This window comes from Nannobrachium achirus (assembly GCF_963921795.1).
Source record: "Nannobrachium achirus genome assembly, chromosome: 1".
Taxonomy (NCBI): domain Eukaryota; kingdom Metazoa; phylum Chordata; class Actinopteri; order Myctophiformes; family Myctophidae; genus Nannobrachium; species Nannobrachium achirus.
Window position 1 is genome coordinate 19,150,098 of NC_137810.1, and position 19,812 is coordinate 19,169,909.

Genomic DNA, 19,812 nt, shown 5'->3' on the forward strand with positions numbered 1-19,812 from the left:
AGCCTATTTTATGTTCAGCACAAGTGCCTCCCATAATGTCTCCCAATGTAAATTGAAAGTTTCAGTGTTTTCAGATACATAATTGCATCATTTGTTTCTGCAGAATGGATAAGGTGGGGAAAATGACTGAAATGATCCTTTTCTTGGCAAATTGATATTTTCCCCTGAACTGTCAACTCGACCAACTCCTGAACAAAAGACAGACCTGTTAATTAGTGAACAACACCTCCATCTAGTGGCGAAGATCTCTCTCTACAGTTCTGCGGTGGATGGAACTTCTACGCTCACGCTTGTTTCCATACCAGCAACTTTCGGTTTCGACATGAATATGTACTACATATTCATGTCGAAACCGAAAGTTGCTGCTAGCCTACATATTATGTAGGCTAGTTATTTTGTGTTGTGAATTTCTCATTTTGTGTGCAGTTCGTTAGTGTAAACATTACTGCCATGTACAGCTGCATATCAAGGTAAGATCTACTACTACACTTATGTTACAGCATTTTATCTATTCGCTTTTATTTCATTGGAAGAATTTGGAACGTACAATCGTCGTTAATATCAACATGACCTTTGGCATAGCATAGATTTACTTACTTTACTGCTTTTGACCCATGGTTGTAATTATAGGCAGACACGTTGGTGTATAAATTAGGTGTAACATCAGCTTTTGCATTTAGTTTGCAATAGGACTCTAATAATCTGTTCATTTTAACATTTTCATATTATGTATAAGACAGAGCAAAACAGTTACCCCACATGACCTGCCCTGCCTTGCCTCTGCATGTGTTGTGATTTGGTCACCACTTTCTTTTATGGCTGTTGATTCGTGTAACACCACATACAAACTTACTTAGCCTTATTTATGATAGGATATGCATTTAACCACCACCCATCTATGCTTCTCCCTGTCAGGAATCTATGCAGTCGAGGGAGAGTATGTCCTGCCTTGCTATCATCACCTTACTGTCAGCCTCTATCATGGAGGGAAATAATAACCACAGACGAAACGCAAAATTGGTAAGTGTGTGTGTGTGTGTGTGTGTGTGTGTGTGTGTGTGTGTGTGTGTGTGTGTGTGTGTGTGAGAGAGACGCGTGTGCGTGCGTGCAGGAGGCTTTCATGTATGTTTCTTCTGTGAACAAGGTTGAAATAAAACTTGCCACAAAAACACAAAAAGTTCGGAAATCTAACTTTGGTCGATTATATCTCCCCTTTAATAAACCCAAATGGTAGGCCTATTGTGTTTTTTATATCATTTTTATCGTTGATTTGTCACCTTTACAACGAAGTACAGCTTGTAAGCATCGGGCATTCGAGCCGAGGCATGAGCTACACAGCCAAACGTGTGGGTAGCGCCGACCAGAATTTTGCCAAAATGGCTTGCAATATACTGTTCTGCTGGCATTTACTCCCGTTTTGGGCTTCCCTGACACTGAGCTTAACATTAATAAAGTGTAAAAATTGCCAATATGTGTTGTTTTTTTCTCTTCCTTATTACTGTGAGAGAGTGCAATCATTCAATGCCCCAAGTAACAAAGGTGAAGACCAAAAGAACAGTATTGCAGGCCTGCCAGGCCATTTTGACAATTTTTGGAGGAGCGCTACCCACACGTTTGGCTGTGTTTCTCATTCCACGAATGCCAGATCCTTACAAACTGTACCTCATTGTAAAGGTGACGAATCAACGATAACAATGATATCAAACACAATACCATTTGGCACAAATAAAGGGGGGATATAATGGACCGAATGTTGGCAAATTTTGGGTCAGCGCAACCCACACGTTTGGCTGTGTAGCTCATGCCTCGAATGCCCGATGCTTACAAGCTGTACCTCGTTGTTAAGGTGACAAATCAGCAATGAAAATGATATAAAACACAATACCATTTGGGTTTATTAAAGGGGAGATATAATCGACCAAAGTTAGATTTCCGAACTTTTTGTGGCAAGTTTTAGATTAGCCCTGGAAACATCAGCAAGAAGCATTACATACACTCCACCTGTCCCCACCCTGCCCAGCTCTTCTTATCCAGATACAAATACAATAGACATTTACCATTCATTCTCAGTGGAGAAAGCCTGTTATATTAGTGTTCGGTGTTAAAATCAGACCAGGGTGAAATTGTTGTTATGATGAGTGATGGCAATAATGTTAGTGAGTAAAATACACTGAAAGAAAACAACATATCTGGACAGTGGCAGGATCTGTTTGGTTTGTGTTCCTCTGGCAATCATTGGAGCATCATAAGTTGCAAAACCACACCCCCCAGAGTAGATCAAACAAACTAAGTTCCAGATTCTAAATTATGGTCCAGTTATGCTTAGTACATATTGTTGCATCTGTGGTGACATAGTTTGTTTTGTGACCCTCTATGAACCAGGTTAGGTCAAGGGCGGGGCCAGTGTGTGATTCGCTCTATGGGCTCTGTAGCCAGGAGGAGGAGAGCTTTGCCCAGTGCCTTCCCAGTGCTGGAACAACCCCTCCAGCCTGTACAGCAACATGTCTATGAAGCTAACCTCCGAAACAGTATTGCCTGCCAAAACAAGTACGTTATGGTTTTTTTCCTGCTCTGTTTTATGCTGTATATTATTCTCATTTGTTTCTACTCAGTTTTTTATAAACATGCTGATGTAGACATAAGCCCCAGTTTGTCAAAAGAAAATCACATGCCTGAAGCCTGTGGGATGAGCGGTTTGGCATGTGCCAACTGGCAGTGCCAAGCTAACATTCTGTATCTTAAGTTTACTTCCTAGTTCAAATAGTAACCATGGATATAACCGTAGCAGTGCAAACGTAGCCGAATATTATGCCAACAGTGTAGAGTAGTTTACTACACTGGGAAACATGAATATTAACTACGTAAGTAGGAGAGCACTCCTGTATAGTAATTGGCTTGAATCCTTTCAAGTGTTACAGGCCAAGTGTTAAGCCCTTGAAATATGATGACTGTTATCATTTTGTTATAAATCGTAAAATCTTCAGCATTGATTAAACTCTTAGAGTGCACTGTAACTATTTGGACCAGTAAGACTCCCTAATTGGGAGATAAGCGACCGCCAGGTCGCATACACAAACTTTAGAAGGCAATCGTAGCCAATCAGGAGGGCAATAAATTACCATTAAGCTCGCTCTCCCTCCCTCCATGTCTCTCTCACAAATACCCACACATAGGTATGTGGAGTTGAGGGAGAAAATACAGAAAGGAGGAGGGGAGAAGGCCATAGTGAGACACACTCAGAGGAACAAGAAGCTGCTGGTCAAGGAGCGCCTCCGCCTCCTGTTGGACGATGAAGACTTCCTGGAGCTGTCTCCATTCGCTGGTCTGGGCCTGCCCTATGGAGACATCCCTTCAGCTGGCTGTCTGACTGGTCAGTGGCGAGTAGGGGTGTAACAATATAGTAACTGCATAAAAAATTGATTTGAATTTGCAAAGATCTACTATATTGAAACAATATCAAAATATTGTATTGTTTGGCTTTCTATTGTATCGTTTTACATTGCAAATAATCGGTATTGAATCGCTTTGCAATGCAAATAATCGATTGTATGGAAACTAACTATTTGTGCCTTGTATTTAGCCATTTAAAAAATAATAATGAAAAAGTACTTTTACATTCCATATAGCTACTCTTGGTCAATTGATAAATGTGTGTAATCTCTGTATTCATGTCAAGGTGCAGGTTTGTCCATATGTCTTGAAATACAATGTCCATGTATTTGCCAGAGAATCACTGTGTTTACTTCTATTATTACTATCCATAATAATACATTTTTCCCTTAAAAAAACTGCACTATCGACATGTTTCACACACATTTAATTTCTTTGCTAAATAGTAACTATATCGATTTTAAATCGCATCGTATTGGCAAGAAAGAACCAATATCATCCATGTATCGTATCGTTACACCCCTGGTGGCAAGTAACCCACTGATGATCTGATGATACCAACCGAAAAGCAAAACAAAAACACAGTGTTTGGGAATCACAACCATGAAAAACAAGACAGGGCAACTCCTGTTGTATCGGCTCATGTGTGCAGTAAATTTATTTATTTATTTTAGCAAGTGAGTTGCGAGCCCCGTCTTGTTTTTTGTGATTCTGTTTTTGCAGTTTGACTCAGCACCAAGAAACGGAGGATGTGCGTTCTTTTTTTCTTTGAATAGGAATCATAACCAGCCATGGGGTTAAGGGAGCTACGAGTTTGAGTGTGTAGTCAAATATATGGACTGTGTGTGTGTGTGTGTGTGTGTGTGTGTGTGTGTGTGTGTGTGTGTGTGTGTGTGTGTGTGTATGTGTGTGTGTGTGTGTGTGTGTGTGTGTGTGTGTGTGTGTGTGTGTGTGTGTGTGTGTGTGTGTGTGTGTACGTGTGCGTGTCTATCCAGGCATAGGCAGGATCAATGGTCTCTGGTGTGTCTTCATCGCCAATGATGCCACAGTGGCAGGTGGCACGGGCTATCCAATCACAGTGAAGAAGCAGCTGCGGGCACAGGAAGTGGCGATGCAGAACCGACTGCCCTGTGTCTACCTGGTTGACTCTGGAGGGGCCTTCTTACCACTCCAGGTACACGCACAAGCACACGCACATACACACATGCACACGTGCACGCGCGCACGCGCACACACACACACACACACACACACACACACACACACACACACACACACACACACACACACACACACACACACACACACACACACACACACGAACAGAGTTACAAATATGGATTTGCTGTGCACATCTCATTAAATTCCATTTAGATATCCACTCTTTTTCTCATGGTTCAATTGATATACTGTACATGTTATCTACTGTTGAGTTTGATTCATACTGGCAATATGTTCAACTTGTGTGTCCAGTCAGAGATCTTCCCAGACAAGAACCAGGGAGGGAGGACGTTCTACAATGAGGCCATCATGTCTGCTATGAAGATCCCTCAGGTAAAATAATTTGTACTTTGTTTCTCGTAAATTAAATCATACAAAAGTGTCCCACAAAAGTAGTTTCACAATTTTAAATCGACAAAAAAGGTTTTGGACATAGAAAGTTTCCACCAGACAACTACAATATGTGAATACAGCCCTAAAGTGCTTGTGTACATGTCAAATAAAGCTCAGTCACTGCTAGTGACAATTCTGTGTGTGTCCTGCAGGTGTCAGTAGTGTGCGGGTCATGTACAGCTGGTGGAGCTATCCTCCCCACCATGGCTGAGGAGACGGTTATGGTACACCGGATAGGGACCCTATTCCTGGGCGGGCCACCTCTCGTCAAGGCTGCTACCGGAGAAGAGGTGACAACTGAGGACCTTGGAGGAGCCACGCTTCATGCTGAGTAAGTAGCTCAATAAATAGAACAACAAACATTCAGTTTTAGCTTGAACACAAAACATGCTTTATGAGGAAGTGTCAGACCACCATTCACATTGTGTGCCTTGTTTAACCACTTTACCCCTATATACTTTGTTGTACGACATAACGTGAAAACAGTCAAACTGCAAGCTCACGCAAGGCTTGTTGATCTTGTAGATTTGTGCTTTTATTGACCATTTTGGACAACTTCTACCGATAATGACTTGCCCAAAATAGAGACGGCAGGCTAAACGTGATTAAGGAACCCAGAGGGCCCTCCTGGTCAGATGACGAACTGAGAAGACACAAGAATGTTTTACATTCATCCAGGGAAGTGTAATGAGTCCATATAGCAATGGCAAAACAGACCTGCCTCTGTTCACCCATTTGATTGGTCCTCTGTCACAGAATTGAAAAGGCTGCTTGGACTGCTTGGCCAGCTGGCGCCCTGTGTTTGACTTTCTCAACTGTCTTTCAGCTTGTCTACAAAATGTTAATGTAAATTTGAGCTAGTGTCCTTATCAAGTGACTTATCGAGCCCCCCTCTCTTCTGTCTCTCTGTATCACTCTAATACATGAACATTTCTCTACCTGTGTGTCTGTCTGTGTCCACTTCTCTCCCTGTCTGTCTATGGCCTTGTCTCTCTGTTCAGGGTGAGTGGCTGTGTGGACCATTTTGCCTGGGAAGAGAAGGAGGCGTATGAGTACACCAGAAACATCATATCCACCCTCAACTATGAACTCCCCGAGGAGGAGGAGGAGTCTGTAAGGAGCAGAGGAGAGGAGGAGCCTCTTAATCGTTCAGAAGAGCTGCTGGGACTGGCTCCTCTAAACTATAACCATAGCATGGATGTTAAAATGGTACATAACACACACACTACACAGACAGAGAATGAATATGTGTCTTGCTGGTGAAAAAGGTAGTTGCATATCGTTGCTGTCGGGTGGAAAACATGTATGTCCAAAACAGTTCTCTTTTCAAAAAATGGAAAAAGGAACCTGTGTGCCAATGGATCCAATGTTGTTAATACATTTCAATGGTTCAATATTTGTAAAACCCACAGACAGACTTAACCACTTTCACTTAGAATAGCAGATCTACAAGCTCACAATGTGGGCATTCATTTACGGTGGAAAAAACATTAAACGTTTTATTATGGAGAGATACAAGGTTTCTGGGGAGTGTATGACTTGAGTACCGTGGCCGTCTTCTCAACATCTCCCCACATGCATGTACAGTGATGATGACGTGTTATTATTTCTGTCCGTCCAGGTAGTTAGCCGGCTGACAGACGGGAGTCGATTCCAAGAGTTTAAAGCTCGCTACGGAACCACACTGGTGACTGGCTTCGCTAAAATACATGGGTAAAAGACACACAGACACACACACACACACACACACACACACACACACACACACACACACACACACACACACACAGACACACACAGACACACACACACACACACACACACACACACACACACACACACACACACACACACACACACACACATACAGGTTTCCCCTGGTTTGTGAGGACAGTCTGAGGTTTGGTGGTTTGTATGGACACCACTTTCCTGTGGTTGTATAGCCAAGTGGATGGTATCAAAAATTCAATTCAGTCCACAGAACACAAATCTGGCTTCAGATTCTAGATACACCCAACAGAACTGAAAATACAAAATCCTACATTATGAGGACACTTTTAATGAGATCCATAAGCTCCGCCCATGTATTATGAGGACTAATGCGGTTTGTAAGGACAGTACACACAAAATAACTACACCATGTATTATGAGGACTAATGGGGTTTGTAAGGACATTACACACAAAAATGTAAGGACAGTACACACAAAATAACTACAAACACTATAGGGAAGGTGTTGATGTTTTTATAAAGATACCAGATCCAGAGTAATTCAGCAAATGTCTAGTTATCAATTGCTTTTTACTTATATTTATTTGGGTTGTCCACGTCAGGGCTTCTCAACCTTTCTTATACCATGGACTGGCTGCCAGTTTGAATATGTCTGACCATAAAGGGCATATATGCCAGTTCTTGAATATTTCTGGCCATAAAGGACATATATTATGCAACATATGTTTATCATATACAGTCTGTGACATATTAGAAGTTGGCCACCTCCATATATGTCTACATATAGCCTATATCCATATGAGACATATGTAAAATTACGACATACATGAGACATATGTCACATAAGGTATCTATTGGCATATATGTTAATATATTCCCGGAAGTCTTCTTGTGAACCGGTGATTGGGAACCTCTGGTCTCCATTACCTCAATCTTACTTATACTAACCACTTTAGGAATGGATGCTTCAATTCAACCCTCACAACAATACTTGCTTCATGTATGTCAGCATGTCTATGGTTAGGCCTATACTGTATCTGTCCCAGATAACAGTAAATTACATTACATGGTAGCCACCGCCATCATTAAGGACCCCCACCATCCGACTCACAACCACAAGGAATCTCACCCCTCACAGTTCTCCTGCCATCAGGGAACTTTGGCTGTAGAATCAAAAGGATGAGAGACTACTTCCTTCCACAAGCTGTGAGGACAGCCAACACATTAACCCTCCATCCCCACATTCACTTCCCAACGCTCCCCTGTCAATAAACTCAAATCTGCTACAAATTAACTGTTGTATGACTGGTTGCAAATATGACAGCTTTGTTTTACATGGTGCCATATTTTGTTAGTTTTCTGATTTTCATGTGTCTATGAGGTTGATAGTACTTCATCAGACCCCCTGGTGTGGTTGTTATGAGCAAATATGTATTCCCTTTGGGTTAGGGTTTCTTCCTGGAGGCTGCAACCATGGGGGTCAAAAGTGCCAATCCAAAATAAATAAACTGACGCAATATAATCGCACCCACCCACGCACCTCCCCTCATCATCATTTCATTATATTAATACAACCTTTGTGGGCGGAGCTGGCCCAAACATAACATGTGCGAACAGGGAAGTGCCAGGTTGGTCTAGTCTGTGCCCAGATGTGGCTGACAGCTATCAAACAGTAATTTCACACTTTATCAGTTGACACTGACAAATGAGATCGATGGATTAATTTTATTTACATAGACAGGGTGATTTCCTCAGCCCTCTCCCCCAGACTTTGTGTATGTAGTTCACATTTCACTGATGACTGCTTCACTAACTTAGCCCAAGACAAGTACATTTAGGATGTCCAAAAACGAGAATATTGAAGCCATGCACTGTTCCAACAATCTATCCTGGTTATGCAGAAAGCAGCACCTGAAGAAAAAAAAACATGAGCTTGTAGATCTGATATTTTCAAAATTTTCAAAATGTATTTTGGTTTCAACTGGTTACACTGCTTTTGACACTAAACTAATTTTGCTGTGGACCCTTTGGAACTCCCTCAAAGACCCCTGGGGGTCCCCAGACCCCAGTTTGACAATCACTGTTCTAGAGCATTTTGTAAACAACTGGGAAGAGCCATTGGCAATACTTTCATGAGGGTGAGGAGGGATTAGGAAACGTGGGTGGTCTTGTAGTGGTGAAAACCAGGTATACTTGTGAACTGGTGGGTCTTTCTGTACACTTTTTTGAAAAATCTTCCTCCTAATAATCAGTATAATCATAATACCTGGTGATCAAATTTTTGAAATGTCACGGCACTGCATCTGTAAAGCACTCTAGTGCTAGTCTTTAGGAACATATGTACTGTATAAATTATCGATACATTTGTTGTTTTTGGGTCAGTTTTAAGTGCACTGCAATTAAGCAATGACATTGTTTTTATCCAGTGGGTAAATGCACAGGAAGGAAAAATTAAGTGAATCTTTAAAATATAGCAGATCCACAAGTCTAGGTATGCTGGTCGCCGGTTCGATTCCCGATCCGGACGACCTTTGCCACATGTCATTCCCCATCTCTCTCCCCATTTCCTGTCAGTCTACTATCCTAACAAATAAAGGCATAAAAAGCCCAAAAAACTAATCTTAAAAAAAAGAAAGTGCAGGTCTGAGATTTATCACCCAGCCCTACTTTAATGTTGAGTTACATGTTGTATGACATCATTTTTGTATCTGCAAGGAATAATTATGGCAATTATAATTTGATAATTGATTTGCAGTATCTCATAAGCTACAGTGCTTTACTGCATCCCCATTATTCAGTTGCCTGCAAATGTATAAATAGGCTACTTTTTCCAGAATTATATTTAATACCAGCGTTAGTCCAGACACCCCCACATTTACATAAATCAAAACATCTATTTTCAATAAAGTAGTAAATGAGGATCTCCCTCAATTGATCTTTTCGAGAAATTAAATAAAGGTTGAATGAATGCAAATCTTTTGTATTGCTAAATGCTCATGATGTCCCCGAACATGCCATGACAAGGCAAATGTTTTCTTTGGATATTAATGTTAACTATCATTATTCTGATATTGCTACCATGCTGTTATGTAAAAATGTTCATATTCTGTTCACACAGTGGTCACTGTTCAGGCCCAGGGACTCTGTTGTTTTTGACAACAAATTTTGAGCGTTGCGCGACACGTTGTGAGCTTGTAGATCTGCTATTTTCAGCACGCAACACTTGAGAGCAACCAAACATAAAATGACTCTCTACTCCACTAGTCCCTCCCTAACGTTTTAGTCTAGTTTTGATTTTGTTGACGAAATTGTCAATATATTTAGTCTTAGTTTTAGTCATCACAGCTTAGTTTTTATTTAGTTTTTGTCAGTGAAAAAAATGCAATCGACAAATACTTTTCGTCATAGTTTTAGTCAACAACATCTACACTGCTCTGACAGTACAAATGGAACCAAACGAACACTAAGTCTCATGATGCAAGGTTAAATTAACATTGTCTGTCTGTCTGTCTGTCTGTCTGTCTGTCTGTCTGTCTGTCTGTCTGTCTATCTGCCTGCCTGCCTGTTTGTCTGCCGATTGTTAACCAATTTGAGTTAAAGTTATACCATGTAACTTTTTTTATAAAACAAATCTTAAAATTGTCCTAACTCTTAAATCGCTAAAGTTTTAGAACACCCACTCGCTACTGACGCTACTGACCACTAGTTGAGCAACTTACACAGTATAGCTTTAAGCTCTCCTCCACTCTTTTCAAAGATAAACTATACATAATAGCCTATACATTTTCACCTTGTGCAGGGAAACCCTTTCACTCATTCTTTCCGCTGTAGCCCACTTGCTGATTACTAGCTTGCAATGCAATCAGCCACTGATCAAATTCACCTGTGCTGCCTGCCCATCCCCCATCCCCCATCTCCCTCACTGCACTCACTCAAAACTGTGTGAGTGAGAAGCTGCCCCTCCCCCCACAGTCAACAGCAAACTGGCAGTTGAGTTGGTTTGTTTGTATGCAGTCTGTACAAGGCAAGGCTTTAAATACTGTGAATATGTGTGAAAGTAAATCCTACGTGTTACTTTATGCTTAGGGTAGTCTTACTAGTGACTATATACAAATGGAACCAAATGGAACTCATAATCTGTGTAATCTATGCACATGGCTTATTTTTTTGTTCAGGTTAGTTAAAGCAGTGGTTCTCAACCTCTGGGTCAGGGAATTATTTTGGGGAGGGGGTCCCCAGATGATTATCTAAATGACTGTGCACCATTGCTTTCTCTCTGAACAGTAAACATACAGCATAAGGTTTAAGTGTCAGGGTATCTTCAGATTTCTAAAGTCCCCTTCCGTAATCAATGGGGGCAATTTACCCCTTTTTGTGCAGATATATGACCGATTTGTTGCATGTCTGAGTCATCATGACATCACTGAGATGCCATAGACTCCTACCTACCCACTGTCTGACGTGACCTACCACTGCCGGATGCACGCACGCACACGCGCACACACGCACCTCATCCCGGATTGTATAACAGATTTCTTAAGCCCGGTTCACAATGCAACATGCTAGCCCAGATGAGGCGTGGAAGTGGAGAGCCGATGATCCACTGCGCCGTCTTAGTCACCCGCTGCAGATCTTTCCTCTCTGCATCAGTGCAGCTGGAGTACCAGACTGTGCAAGCATAGGTCAAGATACTCTCGATAGTAGAATGATAAAAGTTACTGAGCAAGTTCCGTGGAAGTCCACTGCGTTTCAGTTTCCTCAAGAAGAAGAGGCGTTTCTGGGCCTTTTTGACCAGATTTGAGGTATTGAGGCTCCAGGTCGAGTCCTCCGAGATGTACACACCGAGGAATTTAAAACTGGAGACCCTCTCAACCTCCTCTCCCCCGATACTCAGACAGCTGTGACTGGGTTTCTCCTTCCTGAAATCCATAATGATCTCCTTTGTTTTTTTTGTGTTCAGGCTCAGATCATTGTCCTTGCACCAGGCAGCTAGTGAACTGACCTCCTCCCTGTATGCCACCTCGTCATTGTTTGTTATCAGACCCACTATGGTCGTATCGTCCGCAAACTTGACTAGAGTGTTGGAACGGTTGTGGGCAATACAGTCACTGGTGAAGAGAGAGTAGAGGATTGGGCTAAGGACACATCCTTGGGGGACGCCTGTGTTCAATATAATAGTGGAGGATGTGTGCTGGCCTAGCCTGACCTTTTGGGGCCTGTTGGTCAGGAAGTCCTTTAGCCACAGACAGAGATTTGGTTCTATACCTAGTGTCTGTAATTTGATTACCAATTTACAGGGGCTGATGGAATTAAATGCAGAGCTAAAATCAATGAACAACATCCTCACATAGATATTAGGCTTTCTCTCCAGATTCTCTAAATGAGAGAGGGCTGTGTGTAGCACTAATGCCACAGCGTCGTCAGTTGATCTGTTGGCCTTGTAGGCAAACTGATGTTGATCATGGGTGGGGGGGATGCAGGTCTTAATGTTGGCCAGCACCAGTCTCTCAAAACATTTCATGATCACCGGCGTGAGAGCAACCGGCCTGTAGTCATTCATACAGTTGATGGCAGAAGATTTGGGTACAGGGATGATAGTGGTTTCTTTGAGACAGGTTAATTGGAACAGTTGCTTGCTTAAGTGACAGATTGAATATGTCTGCGAAAACTGCAGCAAGCTGGTCAGCACACGCCTTCAGTGCCCGGCCTGGGACACCGTCAGGCCCAGCTGCCTTGTTGCCATTGATGTTTTTCAAAACCTGTTTAACCTGATAAGGCTGCAAGGTGAGTTGACGTTGATGGCCCCCCTCCGTTGTGATGTTAAAGTGCGCGATTCCATCAAAATACTGCACAAAATGGCCGGACTATAGTAACATTGTGTCACATATGAGGAAATGGCATATTCGGGACAACCTTGGTAGTAGGCTAATAAGGCTATGCTTTATTCAAGCCAAACGAGACACTCTATTTGGTGCTTTATGATCCCACAGGGAATGCTACAATTTGTCAATCAGTGTCATCACTGATAGACAAACTTTTACTGCACTGTTTTTACAGTACAGTAAAAGTACAGACAGTACAGTACAGACAGTACAGTTCAGTGATAAAAGGTCAAGGTCACAAGCTTATTTAGAATAATTTGACCTTAGAATTGTAGTAAGCTACTTTGGTGTCATATACTGTATCTGAATGCTAGTGAAGTCACTGATCTACAAGATGTACACACAATTCGTAACACAAGAATTTTGCCTATACTGTGTAATACTGTGTAGAGGAATACTTCTAGAATCAGTATCGGGATTTAAAGGGATATTCCATTTTCAAAAAACTCTGCCTTGCATGGGTCTGCCTCCCCAGGCTCAGGGCCTCTCCCCACACACACCCATTGTAACTTCAAACTCCATTTTAAGTTTTAACCATAATAGATTCATTAAAAACACCCATTATTCTTTTTCTGGTGACTCATACTACCCTCCTAATACATGAGCAGGCCGTGTTTTTTCGATACAATTTTTCATTTATTTGTAATAATTTTATTTTGTATTTAATTTTTCTAATTTTCCCAAAGAATTATTAAAAATAAATGAAAATGGTTATTGAGAAAACACGGCCTGCTCACGTATTAGGAGGGTAGTATGAGTCACCAGAAAAAAATAGTGTGTGTTTTTAATGAAGTTTGAAGTTACATTGGGTGTGTATGTGGAGAGGCCCTGAGCCTGGGGGGAAAGATAACATTTACATCAAATATCTAAATATTAAAAACTGTTCAGGGTGTTCATAAAAGCCTGATTAGATGATAAAGTGACCAAAATTATCTGTAGGCTTGAACTTAATTAGCATTTTTACCCAAGGGTAAAAATGGTGCCTGGGTGCCTGCCTACTCCTGTATGTCGGAGTTAACTTAAACTCATATGTACTGTACATGATGTCATGGTCATGATGTGATGTCATGTGATACTGTATATAGGAGCTACGCTGATCAGCATACATGACTGTGCAGAGCTGCTACCAGTGGTGCTTTGGGGTTTTCTTTTCAGGGCGGACGGTCATTTATTGACGTCACATGCACGCGCGCCTTTAGATGTGTGCGTGCTAACTAAAAGTTTGCTTTGAACAAATCTCATCTATCACAGTAATGGAGCCAGGTAGCCTGAGACACGCACAATGCACATAGTCACCGCTGGAAACCTACAGTAGGTGTTAAAGTAGCCTATCCATATGAATAGGAGGGTATGTGCAAGCCCACCACTCACTGCCTGCCTGGTAAACCTGTTATGCGAATAGCCATTTGATTACCATGGTCGTCACTTGTATAGCCTATAACTCTATGGTTCTAGCACTGTTCCGTGCCATCCTTGCCGTGCATGTGGGAAATATATTGGCCACACGGCGTCCAGCCCCGTCCGGCCCCAAAAGCGCTACTGGCTGCTACTAATCATAATTGGTAACTAGCAAACAGGCAAAATGTGTAATACTATAAACAAATACCTGTCCACAAGGTCAGCTTTGTGTGTTGTGAGGTGGGTGTAGATCAGTTAGACAGTGGTGGCACTGAAAAGTTGTGGCAGTTTCCTGCTCATTTGTTATTTGTTAATACTATGTTGAAATCTGGTTACAAACACACACACACACACACACACACACACACATTGTGGTTTATGAGGACATAATTGTGAATTATGAGGACATCCGGCCGTCAGCCAATCAGCAGCCACTTGTGTGAATTATTCATGAGGGGGTGCAATAGCACTCAACCGGCCACTGGGGGCACTAGTGAGATAGTCCTCACAAAACAATTGTGGTTTATTAGGACATAGCTGAAACTTGGTATTTGGGCCTTTTAGAGGTATAGAAACACTTCTACACTGTTAGAATTATGACTTTGTGTATGTCCTCATAATTCCAAAAGTCCTCATAGTGTTGCGTGTAATCAGGTTTATAAACCACCAATACAAGAACACACACACACACACACACACACACACACACACACACACACACACACACACACACACACACACAGACATTTGTTCTTCTCTATATGTACCTTGAGATACCGTTGATAAGTTATGCTAATGATGGTAAAAATCTGGTGTCGTGCACATGAATACATTGTGACATGCATAGTGATTGACACACAGGGACTATGTGGAGTCTTATCTATGGTGGAAAAGATTGCAAGACAATAAAGAGGACTCATCAGTACATTTGGTAATGTCTAGTAACAGACTATCCTGTATGCGAGTATCCCTACCATAGGAGACGGGGTTACATAAATTAGAAGGCGCGACTTGTGATTGGCTGGAGCGGAGGTCTGGAGCGCTCGGCTGTGGTCACTTGGACTGCGCGGGCGGGTGTGAATGCGTTTATCGTGGGCTTATAAATATAACGATTGCATTCACCACGGCTTCGTAACTCGTGCGTCGCTCCGCCGGCCGCGCGGCCCTGGCCGCTGGCCTTCGCGCCGCTTGCAATGTCGTGGACAATAACTGTGACATCTAACCATAAAACGAGCGCTCCTTCAAACACCGTCTCCTACGTTTGGAATAATAGCATCCTGTATAGAATGAAATCAGCTTATGAACCTCACTGTACCCTGTAATGATCAGGCTGCAGTCCTACCCCACACCCACAAAACAGTGACCACCCACCCACACCCTAATGAGATTAGGAGCCGCCATCCTACTTAACTACTAATCAGATTATCATAGGAATGTCAGCAACCAACCTTAACTCACTGGGTTAACAGCCAGTTAACTTCAAATGTCCCCTTGATCCCCTGTTAACCACAGCGATTGTGGTAATGGTCTTTGGTCGCACAATAATCGTCAATTGTTTGTGTGTGTGTGTGTGTGTGTTGTGTACATGTGTGTATACTTGTATGATATCTGAGGAAATATTAATACCTGGGCAGTGGGCACTTCAGGAGCACTCCACTGGTCTGCACAGTCGAAACGTCAGTCAACCCTGCAAAACAACAAAACACGTGCAGACCAGTCGAGTGCTCCAATATATTTTATTTGGGTAGTCTCTAATCCAAGGGTCTTCAACAGGGGGTCCGGGACCCCTAGGGGGTCCTCAGAGTTACTACAGGGGGTCCTCCAAATCCTTTTCCTTTTTTATATTAACCACCTGAACCCTAGCATCCATATTCTGAAATGTAGCTTGTAGATCGGCTATTTTTGGCAAAGAGGTTTGGTTTAGAGGGGAAAAAGTACAGAGTGAAAGGTCAAGTTTATTAAGTATTGACGGTTCAAGTGGTTAAATATCTGAAAACACAAATTGACATGAATCCAAAATACTGATAATTGTGCTGTCAAACAATAAAACTATATGGATCTATGAAAGGGCATGGGGATCCCTGCTTCATCTCTCTCTCAACTAAGGGATCCTTGGCCTGAAAACGTTGAAGACCCCTGGTCTAGTCTCTTGAAGTGCCCAGGTAACAGTTGTTCCCTGTTGAGCACAGACGAGCCCTTCTACCTTCTACTGGCTGAAGAGCGCTGTTGTGCTCTTTGTATACTGGTACTTTGTGTGTGCTACATGTATGCATGTGTATGTGCTGTGCTAGCCACCAGGTGGGCATAGTGGCCAACAACGGGGAGCTGTCCAATGAGGCCTCCCTGAAGGGCTGCCATTTTGTCCAGTTATGCGACCAGAGAGACATCCCTCTTATCTTCCTGCAGAACACAGCGCCCAGACCAGCGCTCACTCTCTCTACACCACAGGTACTGTATTATTCTGTCTCAACACAGCACCCATACCAGGGTTTAGACTCTCTTCACACTGGTTGTGATTTTTTTAATTTAAAATGTGAATTACATTATTTGCCATACTATAAACGTGTGTGTGTGTGTGTGTGTGTGTATGTCCTTCAGGCAGCAATCAACAGCAACCGTCTTAAGGCACAAGGTTCAATGATGTCGGCAGTGGCATGCGCCTCTGTCCCCAAAATCACCGTAGTGATTGGAGGGTGCCATGGTGCGGACAGTTATGCCATGGTGAGTGGCACCAATTTATAAATATCATCAAAAATATCTGGACTTGGCTCCACCCGATAGCCTAATGGTTAGGGTGCATGCCCCATGAGCTCTAAATAATAAAGTCTGACAGTGAGTCCCCAGTACGATTCCTGGCCGGCGGTACCCCTACTCTTTCCCTACCTTTTATGTCTGTCTACACTCATGCCAAAAATAATCTTAAAAAAGGATTTCTGGACTATATTATCATGCACAGATTACACCCAAGGTTCTACAAAAGTTGAACATGGCTTTAAGTTGAATCCCACTGCCTGTCTTTCTCCAGTGCGGGCGAGCCTTTGACCCCAACTTCTTGTTCCTGTGGCCCAACGCCAGAGTGTCTATGGTGGCTCCAGGCCATTGTGACTCGCTGCTGCCCCCTGGCAGTGACACAGAGGAAAAGGAACAACAGGCGGAGGAGCTTGAGTTGAACAGACGACTCAAGGAGGAAAGCTCAGCGTTCTTCTCCTCTGCTCGAATCTGGGACGACGGAGTCATTCTGCCTCAGGACACCAGGAAGGTAATGTAGTACAATATCTCTACACCCACCACTCATATAAATATGTACTGTACATGTAGGGCTGTCACGATTACACATTTAAGTTAACGATTAATTGTCACTCAAATAATTTTGATTAACGCTTTGATTGTGTGTTTGGCATTGAACATTGGAACTACACATTCAATTCAATTCAATTCAAATGTTTTAGAGTGTCAAATCATAACACACACTTTACATAGGCTATAGAGCAGAGAGAGGGGTAGGAGAGGGTGGATTTAATTACACACACACACACACACACACACACACACACACACACACACACACACACACACACACACACACACACACACACACACACACACACACACACACACACACACACACACACAAAGTGAAATGGACTCAAGACTTGGAAACTGGTAGGCTACTTACTGATCTATATCTTGTTGCCTTTATGTTGTCTGCCTGTTCATCTATCTTAGTAAGGGGAACATAAGAAAATCTGCGAAGTAAATCGTTACCAAGAAATTTCTTCACCAATGTGTTTCTAAAGGTGTGTAATAATATGTACTAAAAGGTTGAAATTCAACTCCCGGGGGAAACCTCATAAAAAAACTGATTTGTGTTTGTGTCCCATACATTTACTATACAGGAAAAAAAAATACAAAAAAGAAATCTGCTTTAAGTAGCATGTGAGGGGTCAAACTATGGGTTTTTCATGATGCTGAATCCATTGCAAGCATCTGTTTTGCACAAAAATCATTCCGTGGGCTACAAATAGCCCCTACAAAACGGTGGAAAGTGATGATTCATCACTAAACCATCGTTTTGTGGGTCAGTTTTTGGCCCAAGGAATGTTTTTCATGCAAAACAGATGCTTGCAATGGATTCAGCATCATGAAAAACACATAGTTTGACCCCTCACGTGCTACTTAAAGCAGATTTATTTTTTGTATTCTTTTCCTGTATAGTAAATTAATTATGAGGTTTCCCCCAGAGTTGAATTTCAACCTTTTAGTACATATTATTACACAACTTTAGAAACACATTGGTGAAGACATTTCTTGGTAACGATTTACTTGGCAGATTGGTCAAATATCTTATAAAATCCCCTTACTATCTCTCTTGTGTTCTTTCTGTTTTGTTTACACTTGTCCTTGAATACAGACACAGGACTACAAGGGTTTTTTTTTTTTGTGTTTGTGTTTTTGTGTCATTTTAGCAATCATTGTAAAATCTTTGCAAACTGTTAATAAAGTATTCATTCAATCAATCAGCCTGTATGTCCACTCCTCTGTCTGCAGGTTCTCAGAGACTGTCTGGATATCATCAAACAGCAGCGGTATCAACTGTCCACAGAGAAGCTGCAAGCTCCACTACTTCGCATATAGAACCCTCTTGCTCCTTTTCGTCTTCAGGCTAGACACATCCATCATGGATCACTTGGCCTGTTCATCTGGTGGCCATTTCTCCTCAAGCAGGAATGGTTCGAAAGGCTGTTTGAAGAGGATGGTATCTGTCTGGTTTATTATTTATTGTATTTAACATTATACTAATACACAGGATGTGTTGTAGGTTAACTCTACTGCTGTGAAGTGAAACAGAATTTCAGAAATACATGTTATTTTTACTATTATTTTTGCTAAATCAACACGTCACTAATGTGCCCTGTCTGTATGTCTGTCTCCACTATCTTTTATTTTTAAAGTGGTGTTTACCCATTGGTTGTTATACAGACTGATGAATGATGAGAAGGTACTTAGCTTGTAAATGATCCTTTCACAGAAATGTAACTTTTCATTATTTCTCTGAGTCTTGCATGCAATGATCTCATTAATTTCCATTCATTTCTTGCTTCACATCCAGTTATTGCCTATTTTGTGTTGGTTGACTTTGCACCACATCCATCACTTCCAGGAATCATACGCTGGTGCCTTTGTGGGGTTTTGTCCACAGAAACCATTGACTACCTGGTTTTGGGTTGATCTGGGTTGTATAAAGCTAACTTTAAAACAATGCCTTGGCCAGTGATAAGTGTCCTGAATCTTTTAACAGTCCCTCCAGGAATTAGTGATTTGGATACTGCGATAATTAATGAAATTCAGCCAATTCACTAATAATTGTTAATTATTTAGCTATGATGTATACAGAGAAAATGCTAACTTGAACAAATGGTGTTTTTTAAATGATATATCTGTGGAGACGTTATGTCATTGTCCATGCCTTTTTGACAAATGTACTGTAGCAAAAAAATCCTTGTTTTGTAATTGTTTTTTATTTGTATAAAAATACAAAGAACATGTTTGTAAATAAACCTCAGACTGCTATTTACAGTAAGCAGCATCACATAGCTAATGTGCCTGTGTTTTTATTAGAGATATTGATCATAGGTTGATTGGGGGGTTTAATACAAAGATAACAATGCTAATTTGTTTTGACAATATATGCCACAGTTCTCTGAAACATTTCCCCCACAATGTAGTAAATACCTGGTAAAAGTGAAAAACGACTATAGTATATAGTCTTCCACTTTATAAGGAAAAGACATACATTA

At 41.7% G+C, this 19,812-nt stretch overlaps 1 protein-coding gene across 1 annotated transcript; it reads left to right on the top strand.

Annotated features, from left to right (window-relative positions):
• Positions 1 to 390: 390 nt before the first annotated feature.
• Positions 391 to 18,675, top strand: LOC308281764 (methylcrotonoyl-CoA carboxylase beta chain, mitochondrial-like). The gene is made up of 13 exons (XM_080722051.1): positions 391 to 470; positions 916 to 1,020; positions 2,383 to 2,547; positions 3,174 to 3,370; positions 4,386 to 4,564; positions 4,864 to 4,944; positions 5,157 to 5,335; positions 6,006 to 6,213; positions 6,626 to 6,717; positions 16,306 to 16,462; positions 16,613 to 16,735; positions 17,040 to 17,273; positions 18,563 to 18,675. The coding sequence occupies exons 1-13, from the start codon at positions 451 to 453 to the stop codon at positions 18,647 to 18,649; spliced, it is 1,827 nt and encodes a 608-aa protein (XP_080578177.1). The 5' UTR covers positions 391 to 450; the 3' UTR covers positions 18,650 to 18,675.
• Positions 18,676 to 19,812: the final 1,137 nt, after the last annotated feature.

Excerpts from the sequence above, each read along its gene's own strand:
- LOC308281764 (XM_080722051.1), top strand. The coding sequence starts at position 451 with ATGTACAGCTGCATATCAAG. Across the intron at positions 4,945-5,156 it reads CTGCTATGAAGATCCCTCAG|GTGTCAGTAGTGTGCGGGTC; the intron begins GTAAAATAATTT and ends TGTGTCCTGCAG. Across the intron at positions 6,214-6,625 it reads ATAGCATGGATGTTAAAATG|GTAGTTAGCCGGCTGACAGA; the intron begins GTACATAACACA and ends CTGTCCGTCCAG.